General features: G+C 39.3%; 1 protein-coding gene and 1 long non-coding RNA gene across 11 annotated transcripts in view; one reads left to right on the forward strand and one right to left on the reverse strand.

The window, feature by feature from the left end:
* KIF20B (kinesin family member 20B) overlaps positions 1-8,417 on the reverse strand; it is a 38,598-nt gene extending 30,181 nt beyond the window's left edge. For all 10 annotated transcript variants that reach the window (XM_075758286.1, XM_075758291.1, XM_075758289.1 and 7 more), the window contains exons 1-8: positions 8,331-8,417; positions 5,728-5,884; positions 4,965-5,051; positions 4,722-4,838; positions 4,386-4,524; positions 2,685-2,869; positions 897-945; positions 35-229 (exon numbers count right to left, since the gene is read on the reverse strand). In XM_075758286.1, coding sequence (XP_075614401.1) covers positions 35-229; positions 897-945; positions 2,685-2,869; positions 4,386-4,524; positions 4,722-4,838; positions 4,965-5,051; positions 5,728-5,883 — 928 coding nt within the window. In that variant the 5' untranslated portion in view covers position 5,884; positions 8,331-8,417. The remainder of the gene's footprint in view (positions 1-34; positions 230-896; positions 946-2,684; positions 2,870-4,385; positions 4,525-4,721; positions 4,839-4,964; positions 5,052-5,727; positions 5,885-8,330) is intronic.
* Positions 8,418-8,551: 134 nt separating this feature from the next.
* On the forward strand, positions 8,552-17,550 carry LOC142602605 (uncharacterized). Its single transcript, XR_012836352.1, has 4 exons — positions 8,552-8,812; positions 9,806-9,927; positions 13,528-13,706; positions 17,455-17,550. It is a non-coding gene; the product is annotated as an uncharacterized LOC142602605 (long non-coding RNA).
* Positions 17,551-17,744: the final 194 nt, after the last annotated feature.

A 17,744-nucleotide genomic window follows, 5' to 3' on the forward strand; every position in this document is an offset into this window, starting at 1 on the left:
ACACGTTTGACAGTTTGCAATGTATTCTAATCACCTTTTACATAAGAACATCCCTTGATGTCTTGAGCAAGGCGCAGTGTTTTTCTTTTCTTGTCATTTGATATAGGAATCAGTAGATCATAAAAACATTCATTGTAAATCTCAAAAAATGAAACCCAAACAGAAAACTTCATGTAATTTTTCACAGTTGTGCCAGATTGTTCCAAGTCTTTTAAGAGTTCTTCCGAATCTGTCAAGTACAAAATATTACAAGTCAATACAGGCCTAGTAAAGTGAATTTCATTTAAAAAAATTAATAAGTGAGAATTGGTATTACAGCAGTATTCTAAAAGCTCACCCCAGACAAAAATCCATTGAAATCCCTCCCCATCCCTTTCTTAAGTATCTAAAAGTCACATGCTTACTCTACATATTTGCACAAGACACCTACTCTACCACTTCCTTTTCCACTTGCAAATGCTATCAAACATGTATAGCTTGGTTAGTTATTCAAGTCTCTTCAGTATCTTTAGAGGACAGAGAATTAAACTGACAAGATTTCATTCTGACTTTTTAAAGCAAACCTAGTATTTAGGTAGTTTTTAAATGCCACAGTTAGGTTTATCTAATTACATATAGGTACTCTAGAAGCCTGTCATGCTATGGGCCCTAGCAGTATCCAAAGTACTACTACTTTTCCTTCCTATAGTTTCATTTCATTTAATGCCTGTTTAGGTATTCTTCTAACCATTTTATCCTTGTATTTTCCGCCCAGATAACTTGCTCACTATCTAATTCACAAGCATATAAAAATGCCAAGTAGTCATTTTATTATTAACGTAGGCCAGGAGTCAATTATTAAGCTTAAGAAAGCTTCTTTGCCAACTTTAATTGCAATTCTTTAATATAAAACATACCCTTAGAATCAACTGGTGCTTTGTTGTTAGTGCTATTTTGATGGTCTACCTATAAAAGAGAACAGAGACTTTAAAATATATCGTTGACAATACAACATCATTACACTACCAGTTACTGTTGTGACAGCTCTATTGTCCTACTAGACAGGAATACAGCGTAGTTGCAATATGCAAATACAAGGATCCTGGCTATACATCATGCCTAGTTCAATGCACCTGTACACTCCTATTGAAAGGGTTGTTCTTACCTTAACACTCATTCCTGACACTTCCATCAGGCCCTATCACAGTATATAGCATTTCAGCTTGCTGAATCAGAACAAAACTAGCCACACAAAACGGAGGGGTGGGAGCCCACACAGAAACAGTGATTTAACAGCATGATTTGCAGGAGTCCAGTTGCAGTTTACACATTACTCTTAACCTGGTGAATCTAGGGAGTCTTGAATTGGTACTCTGCTAATTCAGGATTCCATATCTTACAGTTTACTACGTCAACCCTCAGAGGTAAATGTAGAACACTCATTCATTTAATTTCTTAAGTGAGCAACTTATCGCTTCATTATACAGGCTGTAGAAACCTTTCACAGTCAAAATAAAGTCTAGGTTTTAGAAAGAGAAGGAATATTTTGTTCTGCTGAGCTTAAAAAAAAAAAAAAAAAAAAAAGAGTAAAACAAATCCCTAGAGCTTATGAGGTTCACACACAAACTCTGTTCCCAGTCTTAGTTTTGTTTAGGTTTTGGATTTTGTTTTTTGGTTTTTTTTTTTTTTTTTTTTTTTTAGGCACAGAACTGCAAAGAAGAAGTCATCTACCAAAACCTGGATGCTTAAGGGAAGAAACATGGATTAAAAAAAAAAAAGCGTGGCTTGGGTTTAAGTGTTTTGTCAAGACTATTTCATATAGAGCTGGGATTCCATAAAGTGATTCCTGAAACAGTTAAATATTTATATAATCAAAACTTTTAGGTTTAAGCTTTACACATACACATCCACTCAAACCTGTTTCTGTTTAAGTAGATGCAAGCTTTGCCACCAAGTTTATAAGCTGAAGTGTTGTTCTTTTAACTACAGTTTTAGAAACTAGGAGACATATTTGTGTATCCAAACACACGTAAGTGACAGGTTCTTCTGAAGTCCTTAAAGACTGCTAGAGATAGATTTAACATATGCCTCTGCTTTTGAAGTGAAGTCTTGAAGAATTTTGCTGCCACCTGCCTTCCACACTAGAAAAGTCCAGTTAACTAATTCATGGATAAGAGTCAAGGTAACAGATATATTCCATCCCACAACAGCCAGAACATCCATTTTAATTCAAATCTTTAGAAATCCACTGGCTTTACAGCTCTGTAAAGCTGTATTTGCCAAACTGGAAGAGTGGAACAACCTCAAAATCAGTAATTTTTTTCAAGTACCCTGAAAGACAGTAAATTGTTTAAAGGAACAGACCTACTAGCATCCCCACAGATGAGACTATTTGTGTTCAGTACTTATCAAGCAGCAGTAACCCCGGAGGATAAATTATCAAGTTCCCAAGCGATACAGGAAAAAAAAAAAATAAACTTAGCGTTTACATCTTATCAAGTATTCAGCCACAAGACAAATCACAGGAGAACAGGGTTCATCTGCTCTATTACTCAATTTACTAGTAATCTGAATAGCTGGCTGGCAGTAAAGACACATCCATGCTTGAATACGTATAGTCTCTTCCCACTGAAAAATGAACAGGGTAACATTGAGCTATCTAAAGATGTGCATACTCATCAGTATAGAAAGAAGTGCTCCTCTACCTCTTTTGTTAGGCGAAGTATTGAATTTTTAATAGCAGTTTCTTCTCTCACTTGGTCTTTAGTCAGCTTTATATAATCTCTGCACCGATGGGGTTTGAGATCCATTGCTGTGTATAGCTTTCCTTCAATACTTTTAAACAACATATCCATAGTCCTTGGCAGAATACCAACATCATCTTCTGTCCCTGAAAGCAGCATACAGTAGAAAGATTCCAATTATTACTGTGAACAAATGAAGACAGAAAGATAAGCAATTCTAATCTCAGGGCATACACGAGGAATTTGAAGATCCCTTACAGTAAGAAGCAGTGGGAGTTTTTTGTATTCTCAAGGTAAAAGAAATGTCATTAGAGTGTTTTAAAAGGTATTTTGCTTTCAGCAACAGCTCATGCTCTCTCTCTTAGACAGTAAGGGGCATAACAAACCAAAAAATGGAGAACAATGAACAGTCCTAAAAAAATGCTTCATCCTTCACTTAAGTCCTTTGCCATTGACTGAATGAAGGCTCCCATGTAATGCCAAAGTGGAAAGGCTATACTGACAATACTGAGAATAACAGAAGAAGAAATCATGGCACTCAGCAGGCAACATTCTGCCCTGCCAAATCTTATCACAAGTTGATAGTTGTGTCCTAAAAATACAATACCACGAAATACTTCTCCACAGTCAGAAAAGAAATGAATTAAAAAATTCTTGAAAAAACTACATAATACACCCCAAACTAGCCAAGCACAGAGGGCCGTACACTTTAGGAATTCTGTTTTCTGTTATTTACCTATTATTTATTAGGACAGGAAAGAGCGTCTCATTATTGCCCCAGATTAATGATAATTGAAAGTACTTGCAGTAGTCTTCAGTTATAATCCAGCTAACAGAAGATCACTTAGAAGACAATGTCAATTCAATAAAGATCAATTTCATATGGCACAAAACTCATTGTTCTTCTACTACTTATGTGTATAAAATAAGTAGTGTAGCATCTAGAACCGCCATTTCATTACAGGAAAAATTGTTTCCACGTGAATCAGCTCATTTGTTAAAATGCTTTGAAAAATAAATTAAAGAACAACATCTTCTGACCAGAAATGATTTTGAGCTTTAACAGTACAGAAATAGTGCATCTGGAGACAAGGTCTCTTAGGATATTATTCACAAGCTCAGAAACTTGAGACAAGACAAGTATTTGGAAATAATCAAACAGGTTTCAAAACATTTATTCACTACCTATAGTAATTGAAACAGACTCAAATACTATTCCTTATTTGAAGACAGTGCATAAAAGATGCATATGACCTTTATAATAATAATAAAAGAAGAACGAAATACTGGTCTGGTGTAGAGTGACTTACACACTTTTCACATCCTGATATATGGAAAATGTATTTTCCTAACTCCCCCTCCTCCCTGACATTCCAGATACTTAGAGGCAAAAAAAAAAGTCACACACACCTGGTTGAAACTGTTACAGCCTTACAAAGCAATACCACTATATGTGTGTGTAAACTCTGGCAGTGACTGTCTGTTGGAAGTTTAGTGATGTTTGTCATGGGAGAAGACTTTCAAAGGCTATTTATTAACATTCGAAAGAAGCCAATGTATAGACTCTACAGTTTAAATAAAGGAAAAAGTTATAATATTTCTGCTAGAAGTAATCCTCACTTTAAAAAAGTTCATTCAAAAAGAATACATTTCTACTTATACCTTGGAATGTGTAGGTTTTCCCAGCATTTGTAACACCATATGTAAAAATAAGACGATTATATCCATCTAAGAAATCTTGCACTGGTTGCTTCATGGTACCTTCAAAGAATTCTTCTTGAGTTGTTTCAGGTCCAAACACCTGAGCATTATTAAGAAATATCTTTATTTTGTTTAAGCATTCATTAGAGACTTTTAAACAACCTTTTAAATTCTACATGTTTATAATCTAAAAGACTATTGACAGTTCAAAAATCTAGTATGCTTGTTATTAAATAATACAAGTTAAACAACTTTTTCCAGGAATAAATTAGAAACTTTTAAAGACAGCTCATTTACTTGTGAAAAAGTGAACTTCTGTATCATTTGTCCAGCAGTTTTTTCACTTAGTCTACTCAAAGAGTTTTTGGGTGGCTTCAGTATGATGCTTGTTGAGTCTTCAAGTGAAATACAGTCCTATTGAAAGGAAGCATAAGCAATGCAGGTGTGAAAAGAGTATAAAAAGCTCAGCTTACATGAAAAAAAAGCACCCAAAACCCACAACAACCTACATTCAAAGTATTTTTAAACTAAATGTCACACCTGTGATTCATTTTCTCTTTCCAACGATGTAAATGGCCTAATACGCAGGCAGACTTGTATGTGTCCCTTAGACTCCAAACTGCTCCTCTTATATCAAAAAAAAATAATAAAGTTAGAAATTTGAGTAGATTATTTGTTTGATAACTAGCATGTTAAGGCAGTTTTATTTTCATCAGACTATTTTGAACACACTTATTTGATGACATGGGAAGAAAAAGTAATTCACTACATCAGTATTTACAAGTGCTTAGGCCTCTGCAGAAGCTCGTTGTGATAACTTAGCATTAGTAATCTTGAAGCACATGTATATTCACTACATTCAGGCCAACTAGAGATCAAGAATGAAACCCACAAAAACATTTCATGATTTAGCTGCTCTGAACCAGCAATTACCTTCCTTCACAGAAGAGAATTATCATTAAAATATACATTCAACACAAAACTTCACAAACACTAATCACATCAACAAAGAAAAAGAAAAAGAATTCCCCACACCAAAATCAAGACAACACTATCACAACACCAAACAAGAGTGGACAATCTACACACAAAATCTACCTCTAGTCCCTTCACCACTATATCACTCTGATGCACCCAATAAAGCATCAAAACAGTGCCACAGAAATTAGTCTAACCATATGTATTTCTTCCACATTAAAAATATACTAAAGATGCTTTTCATCTTCTCTGTAAAATTCTGATTATTCTTATCTATGAAAGGACTAAGCTTATTAAAAAAAAAATCCAAACAAAGCTTTCTTACCTGGCTTGTGTGTGAGCTTGAAGAAACCAAAGAAAATTCAGCAGAGAGATCTGCCTTGATATCTTCCACATTTACTGGTCCTGTTCTTTGAGGCAGCTCAACACTAGTAACATAGGAAGGTCTGAAAAATTTGTCATTATCCAAAGTCGGTTCCATCCTGCAAGATAAAATAAAACTATTTTTTGCTTTCTGATCACATAATGTAGAGCTTCTGAAATTCCTTAGAAGTCAATTTGAGACTGATAGCTACAATTTCTTTAAGGAGAAAGCTTTCTTCATCCTATTCATAATTGACATAGCAAGTTTCTAACAGCCATAGAGAGGGTCTACAGAGGGGTTTGCATCATGATGAAACAAGAACAGCCATTCGTCTTTCAATGAAAACTCCTTACCAGGGAAAAGCCTTACATATATACCACAACCTTGTTAAAAACCGCATCTGACAAGAAAGATGTAATTTTAAAAAAAACAACATTGTTCCACATTCACTTCATCATCCCACTATAATGTCCATTTAGAACAAAAGCTCTTTGACAAGAGTAACCCAAACTTCATGGTTATCTCTGCAGGACCTGATAAATAGTTGATATTATAAAGATAACACAATGTAGCTTAATACAAGACAGAGTTCAGAAATAGTCCAAAGACTAATAGATAGTTTTAGCTATTAAGGGGACACTAGAAAATTAGGAGACCTCATGCCAGAGTACAAGTTAAAGTGCTGCTTTTTAGTATTTTTTTTTCAGTCATTTTACAGATCAGCAATTCATTTACTTAATTTTATGCATCTCAGAATTTGGGCAGTGAAAGTTTGCTATAGAAAATGAAAGTAAATTGATTCAGTGTTGATAGTAGACAGATAAATTTCAAAATGACCTTTAAAAGTGCATTTTATTTTAAAATATTAGCATATTTTGTCAGCACTTTACTCTCCTATTGCTTTTTCCTGTGGTATTACAAATGTGACTTGACAACTTTTGCTACAGATTAAGTTTAAAATAACTCACTGGGCAATTACTCACAGACTATGGCAGCAAGTATTCTAGCAATTATACACCTACCACATGACCTCCTACAGTTTTGAAGCTTTAGACACAACAATTCAAGGGTCTTTTAATTCCACAACCCCTCGTAGCATATGCTACAGCAATGCACATACATTGTCTCTCTAAATCCTCATGAAGAGCATGCAGTTCAACAATAGACAGACCAGGGCTGGTTCAAAGCCCCTTTGCTCAGGAAGAGTGTTGCCTATTAAGCATTCATAACATTTTTGTTCCCCCCAGTATATTCAGTATAACATGAAACATGTCTGCACTTCAGCATCAAAACACTTAACAGATCAGTCTTCCTATCTAGCCTGTAAAAAGCAGACACCGAACTTCATGAAACTAGATAAACGTCACCAAGGCACAAATTAGGTAAAGCTATACATAAACTCAGTGGCAATATTTACTTTATTTCTTCCAGTTTGCACTTTATTTATTTTTGTCAGGCAACTGTAAAAAACCCAGAAAAAAAAAAACCCTCAGCCTGAAATATTATCACAGCTTGAACAAACACTGACCTGCAAATAAGCCACTACTGGAAAGAAACATACCTGTGCTATCACGACCTAAAAGTCTTATTCATCAGCTACACAAAGTCACACTGCAAAACTCCCGTCAGACCTTGACAGGGAATGCATTTGTTAGATAACTGACATTTTAGTTGCTTTAAATACAAGCTTAAATTGTGATTTGTCAAGACTATACTCTCATTCTGTGCCTTGTTACATAAGAGGCAAAAGACAAACATTAAGCTGGAACTGAAAGCGCTCCTATGAACCCAGCACGCAGACCACTGAAGTTGAACCACTGACAGCATGCAAAACCCGGACTGTCCATCTGTCTCCACATTGTGTCATACAGCACTGTAATTAGCTTAGATATTCTAGTGTAAACAGGTATCTTGCCCGGTTGCAGCCTCTAACAGGTACTTGTATGCTGGGATATGCTATTGTAACTCTGCTTATTGTGACAATAGCTTAGAGCTGCAGACACCTCAGAGAAAGGCACCCAGAGCGGCACGCGTGCAGCAAAGCGCGGTCACAGCGCCGGTCACGGCACACGTGCGACCTGTAGCTCTGCCAGGCAGTACCAGAACGGGTAGAAAAGGCTCCAAACCACACAACAAGCCCCGCAGCTTATATAAAACACAAAGCATCAGCCCTTACACTTAAAAACAAACAAACAAAAAAAAACAAACAACCGAACCTTCCTTCTGCAAATATCAATCTTTCACTTCAAGGCCTCGCACTGTTTTCCCGTCCTTGCGGGACCGGGCCGCATGGCTTTCCCAGCACCGGGGCCCTAGCCAGGCGCTAGCCGCGACTCGCACGCCCCACTACGGTACCGAAGAGCTTTCGCACCCCCCACCCTCCCCGTAACTTTTCACCCGCCATAACGCTAGTAAGCACGATCGCAGCAGGGAGAAGCGAGGGGAAAAGGCCAACAGCACCGCCCTCCACGAAGCCCACCCACAACGCTTCCCAGCTCCGCCACCCCCAGCCCACAACCAGGGCCTCCTTCCCCCCAGCAGCTCCACAACCCACACGGGACTACCTGAGAGCCTATGCCCCGCTGGGCGGGCTCAGCTGCCGACCCCCGCCAGGTGAAGGCAGCTCCGCTCTCCTCACCTGCCCAGACAGCGTAACCGGCACGGCCGCGGCTTCTTTTCAAATCCGACCAATAGCAGTTGCGCGGCGCCGCGCAGCCTTCTGGGAGGGCGGCCGTTTCTGCGGCGAAAGGCCCGATGGGAAGTGTAGTTTTGGTGGGGGCGGTGAGAGCGGGCCCTACCTGCCTGCCTGGCGGGGCTGGGGGAGGTTTCCTCTCAGGCGGCCGCTGGGCTTTGCTATGGGGGTGAGCTATGAGGCTTCTATATCGCACGCACGCAGGGCCTGTCCTCTCAGCGGCAGCAGGACCTCGACTGCCACGGGAAGGCGCCCTGGGCTCGCCGGGCTGCCCCGCGGCCTGCCCGCACCTGCCCGCCTCGCCGACTGCGGTGACCCGGCTTTGCCTCCCTCAGGTCCGGCAGAAGGATATATGTAAGTTCGAGCTTGCTGGTGCTCTGGGTCATTACAGTGATGCTATTTACACAGGCGTTTTGCAGGCTGAGAGGCAAGCTGAAGCTTTGCAATCTGTATATAAACAGGATAATCACTGTTTGCAGGTAGTGAGGCCAGGTGACCTGCTGGAGCTGCAGGTGCCCTGTATCAGGGCAGGGATCAGCAGAATTGGGAAACTCCGGTTTTAAGTTCAGGCTGTGCCTGTTCCCCATCCTGGGTTACAATAGTGACAGCTGTGGAAAGCACTTAGTAAGGTGTCTTTGCTTAAAACTTTCCTCAGGTAGAAATTATTGTTTGGTGCCAGGTTTGGATGGTAGGGATTTAATTTCTTAAACAGCAATGAGAGAAATCCTTTGGCTTTATTTTCAAAACTGTGTCATAATGCCGAACAGATCATCCTTTTCTAGAATGTCAGGGTACAGAAATATACAGGTTTTGGTAACAAAAATTACCAGAAGTTTCTCTTTAGACTCAGACAGGAATTCTTTGAACTTTAATAAGGAACATCTGCTGGCTTAAACTTTAAATAAAAGGAAAAGTAACCTGAAAGTAGTCTGTAACTACCAAAACCAAATGTTTGTCTTTCATTTGAAGAAAAGAATGCCAGCTAGCGCAAGCAGTTCTTTAGAAGAATAATTCTACACAGATACTGTATCAGTTGCTTTCATGAGGTTGTCTTTAATATTAAATCCCATCTTTCCTTAAATAGAGGCTATGTCATATCAGTAAAAGATGTGTACTTGATTTCAGTTCAGATGCAGGCCATGTTGCAAGAGTTGGTCTGTTTTAACAGCAGAAAATGATGCAATGTTGAATTTGAAATTGTTTGCCAAACAAAACTGAAAAGTTGTTGTAGACATTCTTTAAGACTTAGGCTAACTTTTTTAAAAGTATGTTAGTATTTATCCTGAACAGAACAGTGAATTCAAACTGCTGAACTCACCTAATACCAAACCATCTTTTTCATACCAGGAGGGGACTGAGAATGGCTCCCAAAGAAAGCGAAAAATTACCTCCAGGGAGCAAACCTGAAAGTTGTTCTCTTCCACTTGTTGGAAAGGAAAGCTGAGGATCTTCTCAGAATATTCTGCAAGGTATATTCCTAAAAAGGTTGGGGGCTATTTTCTGCAGAGAATTGTTCTTGCTAAGTTGGGGCATAACAAAGCCCATGGTACAAGCAATATTTTGGTTTTGTTTGAATATTAGATCTCTGAAACTAGTCTTGTAATACTGCACATGCTGCATAATTTAAACTTGTATCTCAAAGGACTACCATCAGCATACTAAAAGAGCAAACTAAAACACAATCTAACATGTGCTCCTAGCCTCACACAAACCATGGTAAAGAAAACATTAGATCAGCATAACCAGCCCAGCCTGTTTTGGAGTGGGAGATGATGAAACTCCATCTATGTAAATAACCTTTATGGCTTTCCAGCATTATATTCTCCTTAAAGTGGTTTATGCAAGGACAGCTAGTTGCAACAAAAATATCTGCTGCCAAAACTGCTAACTCATTAGCCCCTGAAATTTGATTATGTTTCTTTTCAAATTCTCTATAACTTGTGGAGCAAGGCTGCCCCACTCCAAGAGGAAAAGATTTTTTTATAAATTACTTGCTACAACTCTCCCCATTACCCTTAGAAACTTATGTTCCCTGTATTTGGGACAGAATTCAAAAGTTGCGGATGGTCTGTTCTTCTGAGCGATGAGATGGTGCCCTATGAGACAGCATATCTCAGCTAGCTTTTATATTGCTGTCAGAAGTAACTAGAGACACAGTCAACGCTGCTGGGACTTGGCCTGGCATCCTTCAGCACATCTGAGCAGCAGCCAAACCAGGACTGACTTCAGCTTCTTTGCACTCAACTCACCTTCCCGAGGGAATTACTTCAGTTTCCCCTTGGCACTTCTGGTTCTGCTGTGCATCCCCACGCCCTGGCAGCGCTGCCTTCCTGTACTGGTTCAAGGAAAAAGTCCTTCTCCTGCAGTGTTCATTTGGAGCTGACTGGCAAGAAAGCTCCCGTTCCTTGTTGCTGAGGTGTCTTGGAGGAAAACGTGTTATCTTCTTGGTGGTCTGCCACTTCAGCCCCTTTTCAGGGCAGTGCTTGTCATTTATCTTATTTGCACAGTCCTGTGGATGCATTTCACACTTCCTTTAATCTGAACCTATATAGTGGTACTCTCTATGTCCCACTCCCATCAGTTGCCTGCAGGTGACATTATTTCTAATGCATATACAGCTGATTTTATGAACTCATGACTTTGCAGACTGTTCATTTGCTTATTTTTCTTTAGTAATATAGGTATGTTTTCCTTTATCATCTCTTTTAAGCAATGAGCTACTTCTTCAGTCTCACATTTCCCAGTTCATTCAGTATAACTTTTCTATGGCTGTCTTTTGATTAGTTACCTATTTGCTTGTTTCCTGCTCATCCATCCCTCCTAAAACATCTCCTTTTGGTTTTCTGTAAAAGTTGGTGCCATGTTCTCTGAAAGCAAGACTAGCTTTAAGGTCACAAACTCCAGAGAAAAATGGCTTGGGTTTGTCAGTCTAATTTTTGTGCTTTAGCAAGTTTTCCCTTGAACTCAGCAGCACAGAGGCTGTCACCTGAAAGCAAACAATTTTTCATGTTACCATCCTGTGTAAGTTGAATAGCATGGCACTTCTTCCTTCAGACAGACATGAGCATACATCAAATTGATTACGGTAGACAAGGTGACGTGGCCCAGAACTGAGGCTCGCAGTAATGCCCAGGGTTAGTGCCTCTGCCCTGCCACAAAGGCCCTCCCAGCCCCGCAGTGCCGGCAAAAGCCACCCCAGTGGGGAGCAAGACTGCAGCCTGCCTTGCACTACCCCAACTCTGCCAGGCTCTCAGGCCGACCTGCGGCAGAAGGTGCCTGGCCCGGGTGAGTTGGAGGCAGCTGTGGGCGCTCCCCAGCTCAGAAGGCTTCACCCTGGGGGCAGGTGATGGCATCAGGGCCTGGGAGATTACAGCAGGGCTGAGTGTTGAAGGGCAGCTGACCAGGATGTCAGGGCCCTTTCCCTGGGCAGTGGGGGGGGGGGGGGGGGGGAAGGTGGGCAAGGGCTTTCTGCCAGCCCCACCTGCAAATGCTGCGGCTGTTTTATGGCTAATTTGGTTAACTGAGTAATTGTGGGATTTTTGGGCAGGGTGGGAGGAAACCATCACCGGAAAGAGCTTGCAGATGGTCATGAGGCCACTCCCTTGAGGTGCTCTAGGAGAATAAAATGCAGTCTGGATAAATGAATTGTAGACCCACCAGCAAAGAGAGGGCTTGAGGAGCATGTGCTAGTGTGAGAGATCCCTCCAGGAACCTGCAGAGGAAGGAGAGGGTTGTCATAGGCAAGCTGTAGTTCCTAGTGCTGGACTCGGGCCTTGATGCTCAACCTCGGGCTGCTTCCCAGCAAGTAAGATGTTGGGGTTGCCTGTGCTCTGTGGTCATGGTTGCTTAAAAAGTTATTCATTGAGGAGAGGAGCAACAGGGATCTCACATCTGGAGACATGGTTGTGTTCAGAAGGCTTGCTTAGGTACTGCTGTGCATGTGCTTCTCATAGATGCAGTGAGGCTGCCTGGTCCCATGGCAGTGTTTTGTGTAATGAAAATATACTATGTGTGCTCAGCATGGTTTTTTTTATAATCTTCATAGTTTCATTTGAAAACCTGTGTATGGCAAACATAGTATTACTCCTGGAGCAGGGACTGTGTTGTCTTACATAGGAGAAGATTTGAAATATATTTGCTGAGATGTATTTTGTTCAGTTTGCATAGCTCAAGACTTAGTCTTTGGAAAGAGTGTAATTGAGACAAAAAAAAAAAAGTATTGCTGTTTCTTCCTGCTTCTCCTTCAACCCTCTGGTTATTCTTTCTGTCACTCTTTGAATTACTGCATAATTCTCTGATGAGCTAAAGAGATCATTTCAGCTATAACCAACCTTTTAATCTATTAAACCAAAAAGTTTCAAAATCAATTATTCTCTATAATATGATAATATAAACAATCATGATTTTTGAAGTTCAGATCTAGCATTTTAAAATTGGAACCTTCTACCTCTCATCACTAGGCTTAAACAATACCTGAAGACATAATTGTGCGTCTTGGATCATTATGCTTACCAAGTGTATGAGTGTACTTAGATTCTCAGGTAACTTTAATTTGAACGGCTCTTTAATAAGCATGTGTAACAAAGTGCCTCATAGTGGCAGTGTTCTATACTGGCTCTAAAGACTAAAGCAAGTGACTGGCTTGGACATCCTGAGGCATTAGTAATGCAGTTGGGTTTTTTTTCAGTATTAGTGTGCTGTATGTTTTTTCCACCCACCCATTTTTAAATCTTGTGTTATTAGGAACAGGATTCTTTTCAAAGCAGCATCATTAGAGTCTGCCATTAGGGCCGTTGTACTCATGTTTTTCTAATATAGTGGTATTCTTAACCTTACAGAGGCTTTTTAATATCACAGCATAGATTATGATATACCCTACTTATTTGAACTGCCAGTTTGGAATAAACTTTAATAGGCTATCAAGATGAATAATAATTGAGAAATATTTTGTGTGTGTGTGTGTGTATATATTTATGTATGTTTTACTACCAAAGGAAACTGAAGCTTTACTAACTGGAGAGCAAAAACAAAAAAAAAAATTACTTTTTTTTTTCTTCTGCCTTTTCTAGGGTCTTTCTATAATGCTGGCAACAGATGCTATATGACTACTAGTGATGGCTAAGTATTTTGCTACTTTACTGCTGAAAGGGGCTGAAGCATTCAGATGTGAGTCACCTGATCAGTCCAAACACCACAATATCATATTAGTCAGTATACCAGCAAAAGTGGCCTCTGTTTGGGGAAAATGGTAAGAACTGTTTTCACATTGTGGCCCAAGTATTTGTCCTATAAATGTATCAGCTGTTTTGTGTGACTGAGTCATAACCATGTAGTGAATAGTGTAGTTAGTTATCAGGCGTTTAAGATACGTGTTGTCAATGATAAAACAATCGTTTAAAAAATATACAGTTAGAAGGTTTTTTTGTGAAAGTGTATTTATACAAGAAAAGATAACTACTCTTAAACTGTGTGCTCTCTTATTATTTTTAAGAACAAGTCTGCATAGATGGCTTTTCCATAGAACTGGTTGCTAAATATAGTTTCTGGGGCATTTGTGATGTGCCCCAGAAAACTAACTCCATCCCAACTAGGCACAGTACGCTGTGTCACTTTGGGTTGTGATCATGCTGAACCATGTAAACCAGGCATTTTTGAGCTACTGGTAATCACATAATTGGAAACCTTGAGAGAGAATCCACAAGCAGGAAGATAGGTGGTTGGTATTGACTAGGTGTGCAATATTCTTCCCTCCTAGTCAACGTCATACTGTCATCTCTGGATAGTCTGTTAGAAATGGCTCTACAGCTGGAATAATCAATTGAATCTGGTACTTAGAGAAGTCATACTGACTCTTGCCACTGTTTTCACGTAGCCAGGATCTTTCATCTCAGCTTTCCTATGGATTTCAAGTCCTTACATCCTTTAGACATAAAAATGGAGTGGTATTGTTGATATATAGGGACAGATACAGTCCAGGAACATTGGCTACTTCAGAAAATGTTTTTTTATACATGCTGCTATATTTCATGAATGGTATTTGAACTATGTATCCAAATTTTATTTGGTTCCCTGAAATGCCCCCCTTTTATTTCTAACCCTGTGCCTAAGTTCTGCAAATATTTGCATAATCTCTTTTTAGCTCTAAGTCTGGGACTAGGCCTGTTGCACTTTTTGCCATATATGATGTTAATTATTTTCTTTGCAGACTGTGTGTTAGCTTGTAACCTCCAGGTTAAAGGCAGGGGATGAATTCCAAATGTTATTAGTAAAACTTTATTTCTCTCCATGTGTTGTTGATTCTTTTTCAATCATCCACAGAGCTGTTTAAATACCAACATGGGTAACCATAATTTAAAGGTAAAATCTCAGGACTGACTTTCCTAAAATGAAACATGTGTTTCAGTTTTATTTCAATTGAGGTTTCAGAAGTCTTATTTCAGTTCCAGGTTGCTCTTGGAAATTCTTCATGGTGTAAGAAATTCAAGCTTTAATCCTTAGGATTACTTTTTTTGAGAACATGGTTTCTTCTTTCATAGTGTTATGTAAAATACAGGCTGTAAATAGCTCTAATGGTCCCAGAGCCCTCAGAACAGCCCCAGAAAATTTTACCAAAGACATTCTGTTGCTAGTTACATTCTCAACTGTTACTCTGTCATCTTACTAGAAACTTAACAAGATAAATAAATTGGAACATGAAGTCAATACATGTCCAGAGTAATAAAATTCTGAAATAGGGAAACTGGCCAAGGTATTTCTGAACATATATCAGATACATAGCTGATAGCTGAAGAAACTGAAAGATTTCCACTAAAGGGATGTGTATGTACATATATATATAAAAGTTCTATGTAGAAGCTAGAAGACTGGACACTTCTGTGTCTCAAAAATATAGTGCCTCAAAAATATGTGGTTCAAGAGCAAGAAGCTTATTTCTTGTGTGACATGGGCTAAACACAAGGAGCAGGATACGTTACAGTGTAGCCATTACAGTATTTCAGTGTAGTATTACCCATCTTTCTGGCTCTGACACCCAAGAGAGAGCTTCTTTTTTTCTTGGTAAGTGTCAACTGTCTGTCTTGACCTCAGAAACTAGTGCCATTCTCTGACATTATGTACCATTCCTCAGAATGTCATCATGGCTTTAGGCACTCGGGGCTTCTCCTTGAACTCATGTGAAGTTGCAGTTGGAGTGGGATAGTCACGCCACTGACCTTCAGATGGTTTAACCTGGGCTTCCTGTAGAGCCAGTGGAAAGAAATGCTCAGAATAGTTTCAGGCCTAAATTAAATTCTTGTTCTGGAAGTGCAGTTATGCCACATGGCACAGCTAAGTAGTATAACAGTAACCTTGCTTTCTTCACTAACCTCTTAGTTTAGGTAACAAAATTAATGTCTAGTGTTGGGTGATGCAGTTGTCCTATAGCATGATAAAAGGGCAAGGAACAAACATTTAGAAAACAGATTTCTTAACCAGTGACTTATCTTTAAAGGACTTGAAAATAATGGCTCTTTGACAATAGCAAATGGCCCAAGGCATTTCCTGTTTTGGTCTGAGCTCAGGGGTTTTTTTGGTGTGTGGTTTTGGGTTTTTTAAGCTTATATTTTATCAGTATTTTGGGTTGGGCATTGCCCACAATGTAGGAAAAACAGAAGGCAAGGAGCTTAATACGTGATAGACATGGGCCCTGCATAGAATGAAGTCATACTCCTGAAAAGAAGAGCCTGTATTTGTGCCATGCAATTGGACTGCAGTGTTCTTTGCAGTCCTTGAAGAGGACAGTCTTCTTACTTGAAAGTGGGCTAGCAGATGAAAGCTGATGAAAACTCGTGAAGCCTCAGTTGCTTCTCAAAGGGTGGATTAACAAGGAGCTAATTTTTTAAACACATTCTTATACCATTATTTTTGAGCAAATAGATCCACGTGGCCAAACAGGTGCTGGGACAGCAGAAGAGCAGGGAGAAATGCTGGTGGGATAAAAGGGCAGGGCTGCTTCTCTTCTCTTAGGCAGTCTTAGATTGGCTAAATTGCTTGTGAAGTTGCATCTCTGGCAGTTCTTCAGCAAGGAGTCAAATATGCAGGTGGCTGGCTGGATTGCAGCCTTTGGGCATATCCAGACTTGCAGAGTTAGTATTTCCAAACATAGTTTAACACATAGTTCTTAATTTGATGCTGCCATGCCTGATGTTGTCACAACATGCTGCAGCCAAGGAGAAGCAGAGTTTTGAAACAAGCTAGGCTTCCTTACTGAAGGTTTGCTCACAGCTGAAATCTGAAGAAACTGAAAGGTTTCCTCTGAAATGATGAGTGTTACCAAGGACTGGCTGATCTGACCCTCTGTAGTCAGAATAAAACCCATTTTGCAAAAACTGAAATGTAAATGGCAAAATTCCATTGTTAGTAATTCAGTTTTGTGCATCTGAATTTTGCTTTGCTGTTTCAACAGATTATAGGATCTGACTGCAGTTCCAGTCAGGTGCTTTTGTACAGTGTTGCCAAGTACTGTCATGCTACCACGTTTCATCATGTATGTGGGTGCACTGAAAAATACACACATTTATAAAGCACCCTAAGATCTTTCTGGGTGAATGGTATTATAAAATGAAGATAATTATTCCAACAATGAATCCAAATATTCTATATAAAGCAGATTTTTGGTATTGTGAAAAGAACCAAAACATGCAACAATTTAGGAGAAAGGGAGGAATCCGTTTATTTTTAAGGATAAAGTTAGTATAAAGTTAGAAGTGAGTCATTTTCTAATTCATTTCTAACTGGGTGACTCATGCTCTTGGCAAATTAATTATCCAATACAAGTGACTCAGAAATAGATGCTATAGTTTTTATTGTTTTAATTAGATGGCTACTGCTGTTACAAATAAACGTAAGGCTTGATTTCAGGTCTAACAAATGTAGCTATATCCTGCAAATGTTGCTACAATGCTGGTTGAGGATGTGTTAGATATGCCAGATTTTTTTATCTGATGTTTTGTTTTCAGTTTTAGGTGGATGGTGTAGCTAGCTACTGAGTGTCTAAAGCAGCCGTGGCCACCAAGAATCTCAGCAATGAACTTGGGCAAGGAAAATCTAATGTGGTATGTATTTCTTTCCATCCAGGAACTGTGATTTATTAAAGCCTTATCACAGGAACATTCCTACAAATAAACTTTTCACCTCTGAATTCTTAGTAAATTGGTTATGAATATTATTGACAATGCTGATATGGGGATGATGGCAAGATCCATGCCATCTTTGCTTGGGATGGATATAGTACCATATTGTTGGCTGT

This window comes from Balearica regulorum, chromosome 7, assembly GCF_011004875.1.
Source record: "Balearica regulorum gibbericeps isolate bBalReg1 chromosome 7, bBalReg1.pri, whole genome shotgun sequence".
Lineage (NCBI taxonomy): Eukaryota > Metazoa > Chordata > Aves > Gruiformes > Gruidae > Balearica > Balearica regulorum.